This window comes from Lepidothrix coronata, unplaced genomic scaffold, assembly GCF_001604755.1.
Source record: "Lepidothrix coronata isolate B3197 unplaced genomic scaffold, Lepidothrix_coronata-1.0 Scaffold60, whole genome shotgun sequence".
Classification (NCBI taxonomy): Eukaryota; Metazoa; Chordata; class Aves; order Passeriformes; family Pipridae; genus Lepidothrix; species Lepidothrix coronata.
Window position 1 is genome coordinate 3,706,486 of NW_016690240.1, and position 17,893 is coordinate 3,724,378.

The 17,893-nt window shown below is 39.9% G+C and overlaps 1 protein-coding gene across 3 annotated transcripts in view; it reads right to left on the minus strand.

Moving 5' to 3' along the window:
- The window catches only part of ATP11A (ATPase phospholipid transporting 11A), a 109,991-nt gene extending 92,442 nt beyond the window's left edge, over nucleotides 1-17,549 (minus strand). For 2 of the 3 annotated variants that reach the window (XM_017817374.1, XM_017817375.1), the window contains exon 1: nucleotides 17,391-17,525. In XM_017817374.1, coding sequence (XP_017672863.1) covers nucleotides 17,391-17,429 — 39 coding nt within the window. In that variant the 5' untranslated portion in view covers nucleotides 17,430-17,525. Of the gene's footprint in view, nucleotides 1-17,390 lie in introns of all 3 variants that reach the window. The other variant, XM_017817376.1, reaches the window with a different exon arrangement.
- Between the last annotated feature and the right edge of the window lie 344 nt (nucleotides 17,550-17,893).

The window sequence follows — 17,893 nt, forward strand, 5'->3', positions numbered from 1 at the left end:
GGTCCTTGCTGTGAAAAGTAGATAACCACTTACCTTTTTCAGAAGTTTTCACATTTCCCCTCTATTTTAACACTCTTCATTCCACACAACAGAAATTAAACATTAATAGTGAGGAAAGGCAGAGGGGGCAGGCTCAGGGCATCTCAACTGACTAAACATTCAAGAGCTTGTGCTTTAAGTTTTATATTTCAGGACAGGGGGATACCCACACTGTTGTTTTTTTTTGTCTCCTTTGCCTTCCACACCTCACTACTTCTGTACACCCCTCCCCTAGTCTCTTTTGGATTTGAACAAAGAGGGAAGAGTACTTTTTGCATGTTTAGTTAGATGCTCAAAGCATCAACCACACACCTGCTTCACTTTCTTCCCCCTTACACTGAAGTTATAAATATACCAATAATCACTGTCTCTTAAATACCAGTATATCACAAGAGAAATTCATGTTCCCATGAAAGTCGATAGTCATGTCTACCATCTTAAAAATAATTTTTTAAGACAAGTCCTCTTGTTAAGACTTTCAAGCAAACAGTTCAGGTTTTTCAGATAAAGAATAACAAAGTGAGCTCTCCTAAAATTGAGTCAGCTGAAGTATGGAGCAACAGGAGAATTTCCATCATCCAACCTGTACTACAGCCACCATCTTGGATTCTTCAGCCATAAAAGTGGGATTACTTAGATTTTTATCATGCTTAAAACCCACCTACATTATTTATGTCTTAACTAAACCGAGACCTTTACTCTTGCCATCTGTATATCATAAAGCAAACAAACCCAGTCTCCTTATGTGCAGCATTTCATAAATAATTTAAAATGGCTACTTCACTTCCTTTAGATCAGGACTGAGCTGCTTCAGAATAAGAAATCTTTACTACTCTTATTAAATATTTACTATATGGCTGTTCTGGCATCCTCACAAAAAACACTGCATACAAATGTTATGCATTAGAAAAATACAAAAGCTACATTTAAAACATTTAAAAGATGCTGGCAAGTGCACAATCACTGTGAAATGCAAACAAAGCTGACAGCCTAACTTTCACTGTTAATTCTTTCCAGGACAAAAATCAGCCACATGAGAGAGCTTAACCTTTTTCTTTAAGGTCAACATGCGTCAAAGAGTTTTCCATAAAAAGGACATTTGTCACTACCTGAAAAAAATTTTAGGAAAACATTTTAATGAAGCAAAAAGACAACCAATTTGTTTCCAAGCTTTCCATCAGTGTATGTTACAAACCTAGAAAGGTCATAAGTATTTACCAATTTCATGTATGCAATGAAATTATATCTATCCCCCTCTGCCAGCAACACTACTACCTTCAAAACAGCAAACTTAAGGAATCTAACTAGGAGTGTAACACCTACAAAACCAGCCGTAAGATGAAAAATGCAGGAGCCTTAACATAACAGTCTTCAATAGCCCATCCCCTGTCACCAAAGGAAAGTTTCAGTCTTACATCAGTTTTTTCACCAAGCTTTTTAGATAATTGCCCTGGCAGTACTCATATAACCATATCTCAAGGCAATAGGCACACAGAACAGTGATGAGACTCAGCAATCCCACTGCAACTTTCAGATTTAAAAGTAGAACTGCTTATCCCAATCAATGAGATACACTTGCATGGCAGCAATAACCACCACAATTGCTGATTTTTGGCAGGCCTCAGCACACACTCCATTTTTTCCAATAAGTCTCTAGTACAAGAGCAAAGGAACATGCTTCCCTCAGCCTCTTGCTCTCTCTATAAAACTTCTACAAAATAGTATTAAGTACTACAATCTCCTGCAAACTATGTGCCTGTGAGAACAAGCTCCCAAATTTTAAGTTTTATTTGAAGGGACCCAGTAGCAACCAATGTTCCCAGCAAAAAGTTCCCAGCCTGAGCATCAGATTATTTTTTAAATAAAGAAAAATCTGAAACAGACCCGGACAGACCAAAATAATGCTGGTTGGGAATATTTTCAGGTGGCTCTCCCAGGTGCAAAACTTGGTTTATAGCTAGTAGGCCAGTTTCAAGGCCTTCAGCCTCAAGGCAGCAAGGCACCTATTTCAAAAGAAACTTTTATTTTCCAACTCCCTTCTAGTAACAAGCAGCCAGGCTACAACACTGACCATTCTGCAATCCATTTTTCTGAGGGCAGAAGGTGAACACACTAACATTTCCCCCTTGTACAGAATGAACTGTCATAAGTTAAACACTACTGTGCTCAGCAGCAGCTTTCAATCCTCTTGCTGCCAGTCTGAACTGCCACTTTGAAATGCATCAATCAGATACACACTAAATTAGGAACTGCACTTCTTTCTAGCACAGCCTGCCAAGACAGCTGCTCTGTTTTCTATACAAACGACTTAGAAGGTACTAAAATAAAGTTCTGGCACTGATGTCCACCAAGAGAAGGTACTCTCATCATTACGGGAAATGACTATCATTGTGTTTTTCTTTTTGGTATAAGAGTGTCATGCAAAAATATATTTAGTAACCTAGTGTAGCATAATCCTTTCAGTCACACACTTTATCTCAGTTTGAGGGAGATAACAAAAGCATGTTTTGTTGGTTGTAGTTTTCCAAACACCCAAGGCTGTGGGATCTTCAAAGGAAGCAAGGGTCAATTTATCCTTCCTGTATAAGGCCACCACAAACAACAGCTGATCTGGTCAGCTGAGGACCAGATGACACAGATTGGACTGTGGGAAGAAGGGAGGCAATGTCTCGGGAGAATTCATCTGGAGTTCACTACACTGTTCCCTGTAACTTCTCAAAAGGGGTGCATACAAAAAGCTAGGCAAGTTAGGGCAAAGAACTGCAGAGGCACTCTACTGACGTAAGAATACAGGCTAAAGGAAGGTAATTGTGGAACAATGAACCAGGAGACATGAGCAGAAAAAGACCTTAAAGAAAGACTTTTCAGAAGAAACAGGATCCATAGTAAGATTAGCTGAGGTGGCACTAAAGAGAAATTGAGGCACTGGGCTTAAAGACCGGTATAGTGTTCTGAGATAAGGCATGGAAAAATGGAGCATCCTGAACCACCTGCAGAGGAAGCAAAGTCGGACAAACAGTGCTTTAGCAAGTCATGTGAGACTGTTAGATGCCATCCAGAGCAAGGGGTTGTATAATTTCTGGTATCTATTATAGCTAGATCTCAAACTCACAAATTAAGCCTTTTCAAGAATGTCTCTGGTGTTTTGAAGGCTGCTGGAAACAGAGTACACATCCATGAACAGTGCAAAGACCAGATGTTTTAACACATTTTCTAATGAAAATAAAAATTTTTAGCAAAGATTGTTTTATGTAAGTGGATGGAAAGGTTGAGCCTAGTATAGGAGTATCATTAATTCTTCAGACATCTACTTCAAAGAGATGAAGAAAAATCTTCTTCCTGGAGAATTCTGTCAAAGCTTCCAGATCCTCTTTTAGAACACATCTCTTTTAAGAGTGCATCCCAATTTAAACCACTTAAGCAGGTAGATTCACTTTGCTTTTTTTTTTTTTTTTTAAGAGCAAACTAAAATCAGGAGGAAAGCCAGCTTAATTTGCCCATTTAGTGGTCAAGTTCTAAATAATAAAGTTCCACCAAGCTTCAACTGACCACATAAGCAGAGAACAGAGAAGTGTTTATAGCTTCCTCTCCCTCAGCCACCAGCTCAGAAACCACAGGACCCATTACAACACATGACTTCAAGCACATGATATCAAACACTCAAGTTTCTCTTTCAGTCAAGGACTCCTTCTCTTCCACTGAATATTCTTTCACCATCCTTCTCTCTTTGACATTTTAAAACAGACATAGAAACCCATTGCATTAATATACCCCAAACTATTTTAAGAAAACTCAAGTCAAGTACACTGAGATCAAAGAGGTTTTACTTTTTTATTTTCCTTCCTCACAGTCAAATTGTCATCACCTTTTATTCAACGTAGGGCCTGCAAACCCTTTTCAAAACTCTCATCAGCTCTTAACCCAGTAAGAAGTCTTTCAAGAACAGCTTAAAGCCTGTTACTGTGATCCAGTATTATTTTTATGGTAATGGCATTTAACAGTAATTCTGTTTATACTGATCTCTAGACTTGTTGCTATTTGCTATCTTCTTTCTACTATTCCCATACTCCCCAAACTAAACACACATGTAGTTTCAGCACCTAAATGCAACTCCAGAATGACGACTCAGAGCACTTGCACCCACAGTCAGCACTCCATGGTGACACAACAATCTTGTCATGAAAGCTGAGATGGGTCAGCTTAAGTCTCAAGGGCACAAGCATTTTCACACTATTTGTTACTAATTAAAGTCTAGTAGCTTTTCTCTTCCAGCCTCTCAGATCACACCGACACAACAGCAGCTTCCAAATTAAGTTCTAGGCATGTAGCTTCTTCAGGATCCCAAAGAGATTCCCATCCACAGCTCCTTCCCCACCTAGCTACTCACTACCACCCACTTTCAGGTTAGGACTTCCTTAGATACTACGAACATCTGAATGAAGGAACAGCTTAACAAATTATTCAGTAGTTTGAGAAAAATCCATTTTTTGATGGAAAAACGTTTGGAATAGCCACATGAGCAGCTAAAGCAAGTAGGGAATGATGACAATGACCATGTATAGGCTGACTGCAATAATTTTTCTTTAACTGGAATATGAACCAGGAGACATACTTGAATTGATGTGGACCTGACCAGGTTAAAGCCTCAGTTACACCTACAGTAGTTTTTACTGAGTGATGAACACAGGGAAGTTGTTGTGAACCTCTGTTATGGCAATCCTAAAGCATGAATGAACAAACACACCAAGTGGTATAATGACTGCTCACAATAACAATCTGTGGAGTCCGTGGGTTATCACTTAAAGATGTGATATCTACAGAGCTTTATCCACAGAGCCTGTTTTAAACTAGGATGTCTTATTTCTACCATCTCCTCAGAGATGAAAACCAAGATGGTTGCAAAAGAGGCAAGAGTATTTTCTCCTTTAAGTTAACATTAAGCAGAAGTCGGTGGTTCTTACTTTAGAATCAGAACAATGAAGGTTAGAAGGCATCTCTCTAGATCATCTAGTTACTTTTTATGGAAAGAGAGTTAAAAAGTATGAAGCTTTTTTAGACCAATCTGATATTAACAAATATTTTTTTTGCTTTAGAAATACTGAGTTTAAATAATTATTTTCAGAATTAACTCATTCCAAATATCACTAGTGAATCAGATCATGTACACCTTGTCTTCATGCAATGAAAACCTTGATTTTTAAGCATTTGATACTGGACTTCATGCTAAACCAAAAATACCAATCTCCCACAGTTGCCTGTGAAAGGGTTAAACGTGCTATAGACTTTCACAATCTAAAGTATTCCTGTGCTGGCTAGCATCCTTATTTCAATAAAACACGTTCTAAAAAACACAGGAGGAAATCTTAAGCATTTAATGGCTGTTCCATCCCCCTCCCTGCCATCATTATGCTTTGACTGCAACTAAAAGGAAGGTCAAGTCATATGACAAGTACTACAAGAGCATTCACATCAGAGTTAGTTCAGGGAAGAAAAGCTGGAGTTATTTCCTGGTTGGTTTATTTTTAAGTAACATTCCTTCTAGTATGTTGTCCCCCAAATACTACCCTTCATTTCATAAATCGTAAAGCTTCTTGACATTTACACAAAGTGTTAACTCCCATCCCTCTCCCAACTAATTTTCTGATGCCAGATACTACTCACAAAACAAGCCAGTGTTCCATGGATGTCACCAACTTGTCAAGTCAGTCCCTGACCTATCAGTCATCACTCTGGATGTCACTTCATCCCAGTCAGAAGCACAATCTAGAACTCTGGCACTTGGCAGCACTCTTCCCCCTCACAATGAAACTTGCCACTACATTATCCATTTCAGCTTCAAACCCAGAGCAACAGTTGCCTCTCTAGGAAGGCACCCACATATAGCCACTACCCAATTGTTTTGTCACTCAGACAGCACAGTGAAACACGTCTCTGCCAATAGTCCAACAGCACATCCCAAACAGAAGACAAAAGAAAGCACAAACCTCTGTACAGCCAGAGTCCCTTCTGACAGCTCTTACAAGACTACAAGAGCTACATGCCACTGCATCAGCCCGCTTAACACTTCTGCTTTGGTCTTCTCTACATACTACAAGAAAACAAAGAGAAGTCCAGATCACATCTTTCATCAGTTTAAGGAAGCACAAGATGTAGCTGCCTCCAGTCAGCAGCAGCACCACAAACATGTTTTTCCACTCCTATGCTGATCCAACTGCCCAGTGCCAGGCGGGAAGCTCCCTATGCTCGAGTCCACAGGGCTGTAAAGACCACATTTCTCCTTTTCCCCTCCGCATCTCTAAGACTTAGATAAGAATTTGACAGTGCCATAACACTTTTCCCCTTTATCAAAATACTCTCAAAGATCAGCTAAAAGCCACATAACCAAGCAGCTGCTATTCTGCAGCAAGAAGAATTAACTGGTCTGACTGCAGGCAGCAGGAGAAAGCAAGAAAAGTCAATGCTACTGTCTTACTAGCTTACTGTCTGCAAGTATTTGCAGCAGTCTCACTTGATGACTCAACTATAACCACAACTCAAGCAAACTTTGTTTGGCTTTTGTCGCCATTTTTAACATGCCAGAAAGCAAATGGACATGTAAAAGTATTATTATTTTCAGTTTAAAATACCTTATAATTTGCAAGAAAATAGTAAAGGAATACTGATATTTTAATTCTACATGCCCAGCAGAAATCTAGGCTCAAGTCATTTTTTAGTGTATTTTTCAAAAACCTTACTTTATATATATGCTGACATAAAAGCTCTTTGAACAACTTACAGCAAATACCATTGACAGGGTAAAAACGCTCAACCTTTTCACTTCTTAGGAAGGAAGTCAGAAAGCTTAAGAACTTTCTTTTAAGAAAAAAGACAAGCCTTTCAAATTTGAGACTTCCTGGGCTGAAGGAGACAAGAGATGCAAAATCACATTCAGTTGTCCTTTATAAACCTGTTTTTACACCTGCCCACGTGCACTGTGAGCTGCTTCACGAAAGTACATAAAGCTTTGCTATTGCTTCTGTGTCATTACAGCCACCGAGTATGGAAACAACCTCCTTATGTCAGACAAAAGCTTACAGAATCAAGAAGTCAACATATTCATGAATCATCTCAAAGCAATCATGCAGTTCTGGGCTGAGGAAAGAGCTTTTTTCCATTTTCCCTTCACTTCCTCCCTCCTAGTGCCAATACACAGGCACCTCCTACCAGATTAGGCCATCTGGTCACTTGGTAACTGTAAAGAGCAAGCAGTCAGTTAACACTGTTTAAGAGATTAACAAAACTACAATATTTTCATGTGAAGTTACAATAATCTTGTGGGTTAGTTTTTTGGGTTTCCATCTTAGAAGGGTAGGTTTCCATCTTAGAAGGTAAAAGAATTTTGTAGTTGTGCTCAACAGTTGTCATTAAACAAAATTCTTAGCTTAGCTTTAACCCACCTGCCTCCATCCTCCCTCCTACGATATTAACAACCAGCCACATATATTTAACTGGCTACATATCTGTTGTAGAGAGGATATACAAAGAGCTTCAAGTCAAGAAGAAATGGGATTAGAACCCTTAGAACTGCTTTAGTTTAAGGTAGGCAGGAATTGAAAATCTAGTACAAAAGGATAAAAATACTAAACATTTTTAAAAATGAGACAGCAGAAGACATTATAAAATCTATATATCAGATTTTAAACATTAAATTAACTTGACAATGTTTATAATACTTGATGTTACCTGAGAAATCTTTATTTTTTTTAGCCTAAATGAACAGAAGGTTCATATTAGAGTTAAATTTTCCAAAAATCATACTGTTAGTCAGGAGACTAGAATGCGAAAGATGAGAGTAGCTCTTAACATCACGCTTATTGTTAATGTAATTCCACTGAAAAATCAAAGAAAAAGGAACTACACATAATTTACTAGAAAGGAGTTACAGCCATTCTGTAACACACAATACACCAATGAATAACAGCATTTCAGTACATTCCGTGTTTACAGAGAAAGTGCTGAGTATTAAACTAAAGGACTAACATTAATCTATCAAAATCTGCTTATAGTGTAAGGAGCCTTTTTGACCAAAGCCAAATGTCTAGCCTGAACTTAGTTACATTATACTTCTGCTAATATCAGCATAAGTTTATTGACCAAGACATAGCTAAAATAATAAACAGTTTTAAGCCTACATTTATAGTACCCTCTGTCATATATATTGTATTTCGCATAATGAAAGACTGTATTTCTACACAGGCACATTTTATAGCACAATTAAAGAGTGGCCTGGTTTTTAAGAACTTTCATGCAGGTAAATTTTAAATAATGTCTTCTCCCTCTAAAAAAAAAAAAAAAAAAAAATCACTGAATAAGCAGGATGTCCAAATTCCCCAACAATATTTCCTCCACAGTTGTTATACTCTACCCAAAACTCATGCAGTGATGGGTATGCTGTTTGTTACTCACCATAGCCTCAAACCCAAGCAGAAGGCAAAGACACCAGATACATTTTAACAGAAGACCGCAACTCTCCTTGAAGTCAGCTTTGGGATCCCAGAGCCACACATTCCACTTGTTCTGGAACTGTGGTTAATGCCAGTCTGAGAAAATACAGTTTATGTGACTCCAAGCTGCCTCAAGAATAAGATGAAATAAATAGACTTTATCTTTCTCTGGACAATCCTTCTTCAGGCATATTATCATCCAAAAAATAAGATTAGATTGAACTCTCTAGACTAGTGTTCTGCAGGAAACAAAGTTAAAGAAGCCATGAGTTTCAGTAGCCTACTTACAACTGCTAGTATTGAAATTAAGACCACAAGAGCAATTTCTCAGAGGCAAGTGTCATTCAACTATCTTCTCTGAAGCTTCACAGCGTACTACTCCCGATTCTTCACGGAAGGCAGTCAGTTCTATCATTTATGGGGTGGATTCGATAGTCAAACCTTCTCCAAAATACACATAAACATTTTTCCTTCCCATTAATCATTATACTGTCTTATGCATATCATGTATCTTCCAATAATAGCGGTATTTTTCAGTTTTATTTTGTAATGACCTCCTGACAAGTAGAGCAGTTTCATGTTAGCTATCTAATGTCACTGCTGATTCAGATTCATCTCAAGAGATGCCACTTATAATGAATACAAGTGACATAAAATAGTTATACAAGCACAGATTATGGACAGTGTTTGTACTTCATTATTATAATTTGTGCTAACAACTCATTAATAGTACTTTGAAAAGAAGTGAAAGACTACGTATAATGCTAAGCATGAGCAAGTTACTAATGCAATTTGTCACAAGAAATCCATTTCAGTTCATCTACATATCCAATCCACAACGTAATTTAGAAGCATTAGAGACAAAAACTACTGAGCAAACAGATCAGTATTCCTTCCCTCTCCCCAATTCATTCATACAATTATCTCCAGGCAAGTACTTCATACACAAAGCTTCTTTTTCTGTATATAACTATTTTGATTATTAACATTAGTTTTGCAAAACTTTAATGGCACATCAGCAGATGTTCTTTTCAGAGGATTTCACAACATGCTATCTTAATGGTGAAGTAGAGGAAGAGCCTAATTGTCCTTAATCCTCTATTCAAAATAGGTTAGATGAAATCCTCTTTTGACTGAAGCAAAGAGATTAGTCAGTGTCACCAGGAAAAAGAAACACTATTTCCCCCTCACCCTGCCCTGTATCTAGATGAGTTTAATGATTAATGAAGGAAATACGTTTTTCTATTTCCAAAAGGGAAATTAGACTATAGGGAAGAGCAGAATAAATGGAAAAATGTCTCTGTGAAATCTCCAAATTCTTAAGCTTTCATGCTTGTAGTAACGACCACAATGATCTAAGTAAGAAGCATCCCAGAACACACTTTCAGGGTATACTTCAGTAATCAGACACAAGAGCTCATATGAAGGACCTTTTTTTTTTTAATACCAATACACATCTGGATCTCTGGTAAATCTTGGCATAATTCTTGACATTACCAAATGAACAGCTCCCAATTTAAGGAAGTTCATTCATCTGCACGTGAATGCATGCAGATGGAGGAATCAAGAGGGAAATCAGAGTTTGCAGGAGAAACAGTGGGGAACTCTTAAGTAACAAAAAAACCCAACCCTAAGACAAAGTCATTACAGGCTTATGTTCACACTCAGTTGTCTTCCTGAAACATGCTAATTTTGTTACCTGGAAGCATTTAAGTACCCTTACAACTTCTCTCTCTGGAAAAGATGGGCAATACTCTCATCCCTGGCCTAAGAAAAGATAGATGCACAAAGAAATTAACATCCAGATCTACAAAGATATTTAGGTGATTTATCAGCCTGTGGTCTTCTGTGATGTTCCAAACAAACTTCCCAGACACTGGCTCATCTCAGTCTCCTAGAACGATCCAGGCTAGGCTTCCAGTTTCTTCCTAAAAAGAGTGCATTTTTAATACAGTACCACAAATACTCAATACTTAGAAAATTAAAATCAGAGTTAAATTGAAAAAAAAAAACAAAACAAAACACTTTTCATGATGACTCAGTGTGTTTGTGCCACAGGCTTCTCAGTGTCATTACTGAGAGGGAAGAAAAACAGCTGGTGTACATATGATATAGAAAAAGAATCCTCAACTTGCCTTGTCTACCTGCAACTGTTGCCATGGCAATTACAGCAGAGAAGATAATAGCATTCCAGTGTCATTCTGCTTCATAGCTCAGGAGGAACTTTAACTGAAATATCCCTCAACAATTATACAAATAGAAATATTACATTATCCTGTGTAATGGTAAGCCACTAGAATAAGCAGCATTATTCTGGAAAAAATACAATCAGCCTAAAAGACTTACATGAGGAGAAGCAGGTTATTTTGCTTAAAAAAAAAAAAAACAAACAAAAAAAACCCCCACACAGTAAAGTTGAATCCAGTTGCATAACAGGTGCTAAAACATCTGCTCAGTCTTCTGTGACACAGTTTTCTCTTGGTTTCTGCTCCCTGACACACCTGCACATGACATGCAGCAAGCAGCTCACTGTCAATCACGCTGGAGCTCCTCACAATGGTTTTCTAGTCACACTTAAACCTAGTTCGATGGGACAGTTTCTATTACCCCCATCTCAACACCACAAAGAGCAGCCAGCTATGGTATTTGCAGAACGCTTTACTTGTCAGCCCAATTACTATTTTCTAAGTGTTTGGAGTTTAGAAAGCAGACTCACTAGAAAATCCCATTCCATCTTGACACTTTTCTTGTTTCAATACTACTGTATGACAGGAGAAAAGAATCAACAAGAAATGGTTATCAGAGATGTTAAGCTATAAATGTGCTATGTCGTACTTTGTCCTCTTTCATTCCCAAAAATAATCTTGAAAAGGCTTCCTGCTTGCAGAATTGATACTCTGTGGTGCTTGAGAAAAGGCAAAGCAGAACAACATCAAACTCTTTTTAATCAAACAACATGTTATCAATTGACAAAAGCAACTGTGCAGTTCTCACCTCTGAAGAGACAAGTATTTTGATGCTAAACAAAAGCAAGATTAAAATTTCTTGATTTATTTTCTTGATTTTATTTCTACAGTTTAGATGCTCCAAAAGCAATGTTTTCTACTATCAGAGAGCATCTGATGAGTGCAGATGAGCAATATTTTGTAGTCAATAGCAACCAGCTTGTACACTGACTTCCTGTAAGTGAAATGTTTTACATATGCAATGTTCTACTTTCATTTGTTTATTCTCAAAAGAAAAAGGAAATTATGTTTTTTTGTATAAATTAGTTCATTGATGGGGTAGGAGAAAGGGAAAAAACAAAGCCCATGCAATTCTTCATGTTTATTGCCCTTCAGCAGTAAATAATTAATGTGGGAAGGGAGATTGTCTGTGGGGTTTTTTGAGCCTCAGATAATACTGAATGAACACAGGAGTCACTACCAGTATGAAATGCTAGTTAGATTTTCAGAAGTGCCAAATCCTGTCAGCCACAGTGAACATTCAACTGAATTAACTTATAAGTAATTATAACTTTCAAACTTTGCTTTTTTAAAATAAATTCCTGAAAAGTATGCAGGCAGCACTCCATACAGATACCCACTCTCCCAAAAAATAAAAGAAAAAGGCAACTAGGAGAATAACAAAGCAATGGTGCTTGGGGAAACAGGAATTCAGAACTTACTCATGATGTTTAACCCACTCATCATGCCTTCCACAGCAGGAAGAACTGGTCCCTGCAGTGAAGCAAAGCTGGGAGATGGGAAGCATCTCAGGTTTCAAGAAAACATTGTGACACACAGACTTGTTCAAGAGATAACAAAAATGCATTGCATACCTGGGATAGACACTTAAGAGCTACAAGTTACTAATTCCTGACTCATGAATACACACATGGCTCCTACAGGGAACATCTTTCATACCATCAGGACAGTTAGCAGATGAAGAGTCTGTGTACGAACACACTTATGACATTTAAAACAGCTTAAGATTTTGTCAAGTCATATCCCTGGAATTTAACACCAAACCCAACACAAACCTTTTGACTTATTTTAAGTGATAGCTAGGAAGAAAACTGTGCTTATGTTAGCAGGTACCCTGAATAAGAAACAAACTACTGCTGTCTAGGTAACACTCATCTGCCAGGGTGCAGAGAGAGCTGAATAAATACAAGCAAAACCAAGAACTGACCACAGGGGTATCCTCAAATGTATTAACTGAACTCATCTGAAATACTTGATAAATACATTGCCCTTTAAGACAAATACTGAGCACCAGCACTTATAATTTTGCCAACTTTCAAGTCAAAGTAGTTATCAACCTTTGCTGTATCAAAGCTAGATATATAAATAAACTGAAGCTCAATATTGATTTATGTCTACTAAGACTACAAATACAAGCAAAATACTTAGGAAAAATCATCTAAACCATGACCAAAAGCCACAGGCTTCCATGAAACTTAGTTTTAGGGAATTTTTAGGGGCTAGAAACCCCTAACGTAACTTCCTGGTTAGACTAGTCAATCTTCTCAGACTGATTAAAGTTGACCCACTTCTACAATAGTGACAAATAGAGCATCAGTTTGTAAGCTCATTTATTCCAATCTTCCAAAAAAAAGATTTTTCAGAAATACCTGCACAATTAATAGGCCAGCAGCTTCCCAGGGTCCAGAGCTGTAGTAAATCCCTGTTCTTTCTAAAAATAAATCTTACCTCCTATTATGAGCATTTGGACATATTTACACAGGCAACAAATACTTAATATCCTGAAGTAACAGCAGAATCTGAAAGAGGAGAAGTGGTAAAGTAGCAAGATATCTAAATATACTACATAATACTGGCAAAACTGTTCAGTAATACAGACCTTTGACCCAGTAGCATTTACTGTACAGCCCAAAGTCATACATGGACAGGAATTTTTAGTGATGAGGGCCAGCTGTCTTGCAAATCCAGAACAGACTGCTGCCATAGGCTGCAAGACGTTTAGCAATCATTTAGTGTCCAAACACACATATGCTAAAGAGCAGCATCTTCCCAGACTGCCCAGATATATTCAAATCCACATTCAGCCATAAACGGCTACCATGAATACACAAAAGACACGTGCACAGGTTTTATTAAGAAAAGTGTTCATTTTATGAAAATAAGAAGTCATCAAGACTTGTTTTAAAATTATTAGCCATCCTTTGACTGTGAAGAGGAGGGACTTCAGCAGTCCTAAGATCAGTAAGAAATAAGTCACTAGAGAAAACTAATGCAGCTGCAGTTATACAGGCAGAACACATCACTTAATGATATCCACAGTGTCCCAAATAATCTAACTATAAAACAAAAGCTAATCTTGTATGGAGACAGTTTCAATTGCCATTGTCTGCTTGTTTTTACCCTAATAGTGTACTGCTGAGCACACAGCAGGTTCTCCATGACATTTACAGGATAGCACGTGCTAATTCTGTATTCTCTGGCTGTGAGGCTGCCATCCCTGGGGTATCCCACATCCTCTAGGGAATACACAAACAATCCAAGGAGAAGACAGAGGAACATATTGCCTGATGCAAAAGCAACATTCAGAAAAAGAGGTAATATTTTTATAGAGTATGTGACAAAAAGTGTAGCCCCGCCAAGGCAGTTTTCACACTACCCCCATAAAACCATTACTTTCATTATTTGGGAAAGTAAATTAAACAATACAGTTGTAAAAATTTATCCTATTTATCTTACTGTAGAAAGCTTATTTAGTTCCTATGGTTCCACAAAGTGGAAAAGCTATATATAAAAACACACACACATTTTAAAGCAGCAAAATATAAAAAAATAACATCATTAGCCACAATTAAGAAAAGTTACATTGCTGTTTATCAGCTAGAGGAATTACAAAGGATTTAGAAAACTATAATGAACTTCATGTCAGCTGTACTGCAGTGAAGCAAGTACCTTTTCTAGAGAAAGTGATTCTTCCCCATCAGTCCTGTAAACTGTGTATGGCTGCAGTAACAGTAACAGGAAGCAAGAGCTGAAGTGAAAAACCCCGAAGTTTGCAGGATTTAAAGAGGCAGAACAAGGATGTAAATTTAAAAATTTAGTAAGATAAAGACATAATTCCTCTGTCTGTCTGAGAGACTACATCATCTCTTGGTGAAGAGATATGAACTCCAGTATGACAAGCATGATGAACATCTATTTTATTCAGCCCACATGGCTAAAGTGTTCAATGCCTGGAAGACATAAACACGATACTCAATGCAGGTAAAACAACAGACGTATTTGAAAATGCTAACCAGGAAACTGGCAGCACCCAGTCATCGCTTTTCTTCCACAGGGCCTTGGAAACATGTATGATTTTGCACTGCTTCAGGACAGCAACTGCACAGTAAGGGAAAGAGGAATGGGGAGGATCTTCACAATAACAAGAACCCTTGTATTTAACTTAAGTCTTTATGTCCACCACCAGGGAAGAAAAGAAATGACACACAAGAAGTGACGTTAGAAATGTTAGAAACCATTCTAACAGAAGTCTCCATTAGTACATCAGATAGTAACTGTTTGTTATCCCAAGATCGTACCATAAGAACTCCCGGCTACCCGAACAACATCTCCAGTTTGCATCAGCCAAGGTTCTCAGGATAATCCTGAGACCAGCCTGCTCTAGGAAGGACCTGCAGCTGAACATGACCAGGACACAACTCGCAGGACACAGATTTGTACCTCTAGGCCCTTGATCATTGAAAAGTTTCCTTACAGATTTTAACTAAACCAAAGTTTGAGCTTACTCTGAAAGAAACACAAGATGTAACTATCCACTCCAACTCCCCCCACAGAAGAGTCGCTGCCTAATTAAAAAGCTGTTTGGAAAGTGGCAAGCACATCTCCACCTATGTGGTCTGGCTGGTGTGCACGGAGCTTTGGTGAAAAACTACAGAGTGATACTGCTGACCTGTACATCTGCTACTCATGCACTGCAGCCAGTTTCAGGCCCAGCACTCAAACTACTACGTTTCATTTTCACTGCTGTAGATGTACAAAAGTGTTGAACCGTGGGGATAACAAAAGAAAACGTGCAACACAGGCATCAGCTTGCCAGATATTAATGGCCTTAATGAAATGACGAGCAAAAATTTACTTACAGCAGCTTTTTTCAAAATTACCTTTCCTTGGAAGAAAGAATTCTAAATTAAGACACTGGAGGCATGCAGAAGAACAAGAAGCAACAGGTGAAAATATACAAGGCAGCCTGGAACAGCTGGGCCATTACCTAGGCATAGCCTATTGGCATATATACAATACAGAAAGTAGTGTAACCCAGGAAATAGGAACCCTTCCTCACATGGGATTTAATGTTTCATTTATCTTTTAGACTGCTGAATTAGCCTCGTCAGCAGTGCAGGAGAGTGGTGACAGTCCACAACTTAAAAGCTCAAGTGCCTTATTTTCAACATACTGTCTTCTCATTTACACCTAGTTTAGCTACTCTGTTTCATTTATATCTGATGCTTTAGCCTAGTTAGAAAGAGGTTAGCAACAATGTTGTGCAGACGAGATTTAACAGTATGCTTGCTCTGTGCACAATGAATGCGCCTTTTGTACAGGTTCCAGATGTGAGCACATACAAAAAAAGAAATCTTAAACTAAATCCAAAGTTAGATCAGCACTGACAGATCTCTATACCCCAAGTGATCCCACCTGCTTCAGACCTCAGCACAGCTCACCTGAGCTTTATATATCCATAGAGACTATTGCTTCTCTTATACCTCATTATTAATATGCATATTAGTTTGAGTATTCTCCCTCAGGGCCGCTTTCTAAGGATCCATACGCACAGCTGCTTTCAGTATTCACCTCTCCATTCTTTGGTCATTGCACATAATATTCTATTGCAAACAGGAGAAAAAAATCCAACCATTTTTCACCTCTGCTATTTTTCTTCATTTGTGCTTCAAAAAGACAGACTTCAGCCTGTACTATGTGGAGATAGCTCTTGACACACACAAATCTAAGTGTATTTATTTTTGCTTGGTCAGAGCACCAAAGTTTCCTTAATTACTGGAATTTTTGCATAGGGCAAAAAGCCACATATATTTGAAAATCCAAATTCTCTCTCCCTACCTTTTAAAAATTTCTTTTACACCCAAAAGCAGAAATTTGCAGTTTCCTGGTACTGGCTGTCCCCATCCCTTTTATTGCATAGCCCCACACTTACAGGCATTCTACCAATCTACTTAAAACATTATCCTGAGCATTTGTTTGGGGTTCAGTGGAACCAGACTCGCACCCAGCTGACACACTTCAGCCTACACTTGGATGCACCCTAATGCGCTACCGAGTTGTTCTTTCAGGGGGTACGGGTGGGCTTTCACACGCGAGAGGACCTCTCTCTCACCGCTGTACTCTCATGTTTGGCGTGTTTGAATCTTACTATGCACAGATACAAAAACTTGGGACTATTCCGACCATTCGCCAGTGTATTTAAATTGGACAATTCCACAAAAACGCCGCTTGACTGAGACAATGTAACAAGAAGAAAAGGGGAAAAAAACCTAAACAAAACCAAACAAACAAAAAACCCCCCACAACCACTGGACATTTTCTCTGCCCTAATAACTACGTATCGCAGCACACTGTAAACTACAGTGCTCTGAACTCGGGTCAAGCCGCTCTGGTTCAGCGAAGGACAGTCCCGTGGGGCGGGCGGGCTGCAGGGAGCGCATCGACACCCGCCGCTGCATCCTCCGCTGACACCGGGCATCACGTGTGGCAGCCCCCGGGGCTCCCCCGGCTGCCGAGCCGGTCATGGGACCGCCCAGCTCCCGACCGAGCCCTTCCCGAGAGCGCGGGGCTACGGCGGGCGCTCCCGCCCCGCTGGGGTGCGAGGGGCACGGGCGGTACTCACGTATCGGCTCACGAGGGTCCGCAGGAGGCTGCAATCCATGGCGGGCGGGCGGCTCAGGACCGCGCCGCCGGGTGCTCGCCGGTGCCGCCGGGCTCCCTGGCTCGCCTCCTCCCTTCCCACATGCAGGGAGCCGCGCTCGCCCCGCCGGACCCGCTGTGACGCCGGCCCGGCGCTCGCCGCCAGTCCCGGCTATGCCATGTGCTCGCCGCCGCCGCTGCGGCGCGGCGCCCCGGGGCCCCGCATACCCCCCGTCGCTGCTGCTGTTGCCGCTGCCGCTGCTGCCACCGCCGCCACTACACTTTCGCGGAGAGGAGGCGGAGAGAAGCCGCCGCCAGCCGCTGCCCAGATCGGCTCTCCCACCCCCCCGCCCGCTCCGGGGCTTTATCCGGCGGGCGGGGCCGAGGCCGCCCCCGCCGCTCCCCCTGCACCTCCTCGCGCGCGCGCCCGCCCGGTACCGGCCCGGCCCGCGCCCGGCCCGCGCCGCTCCGATCTCGCCGGGCGCT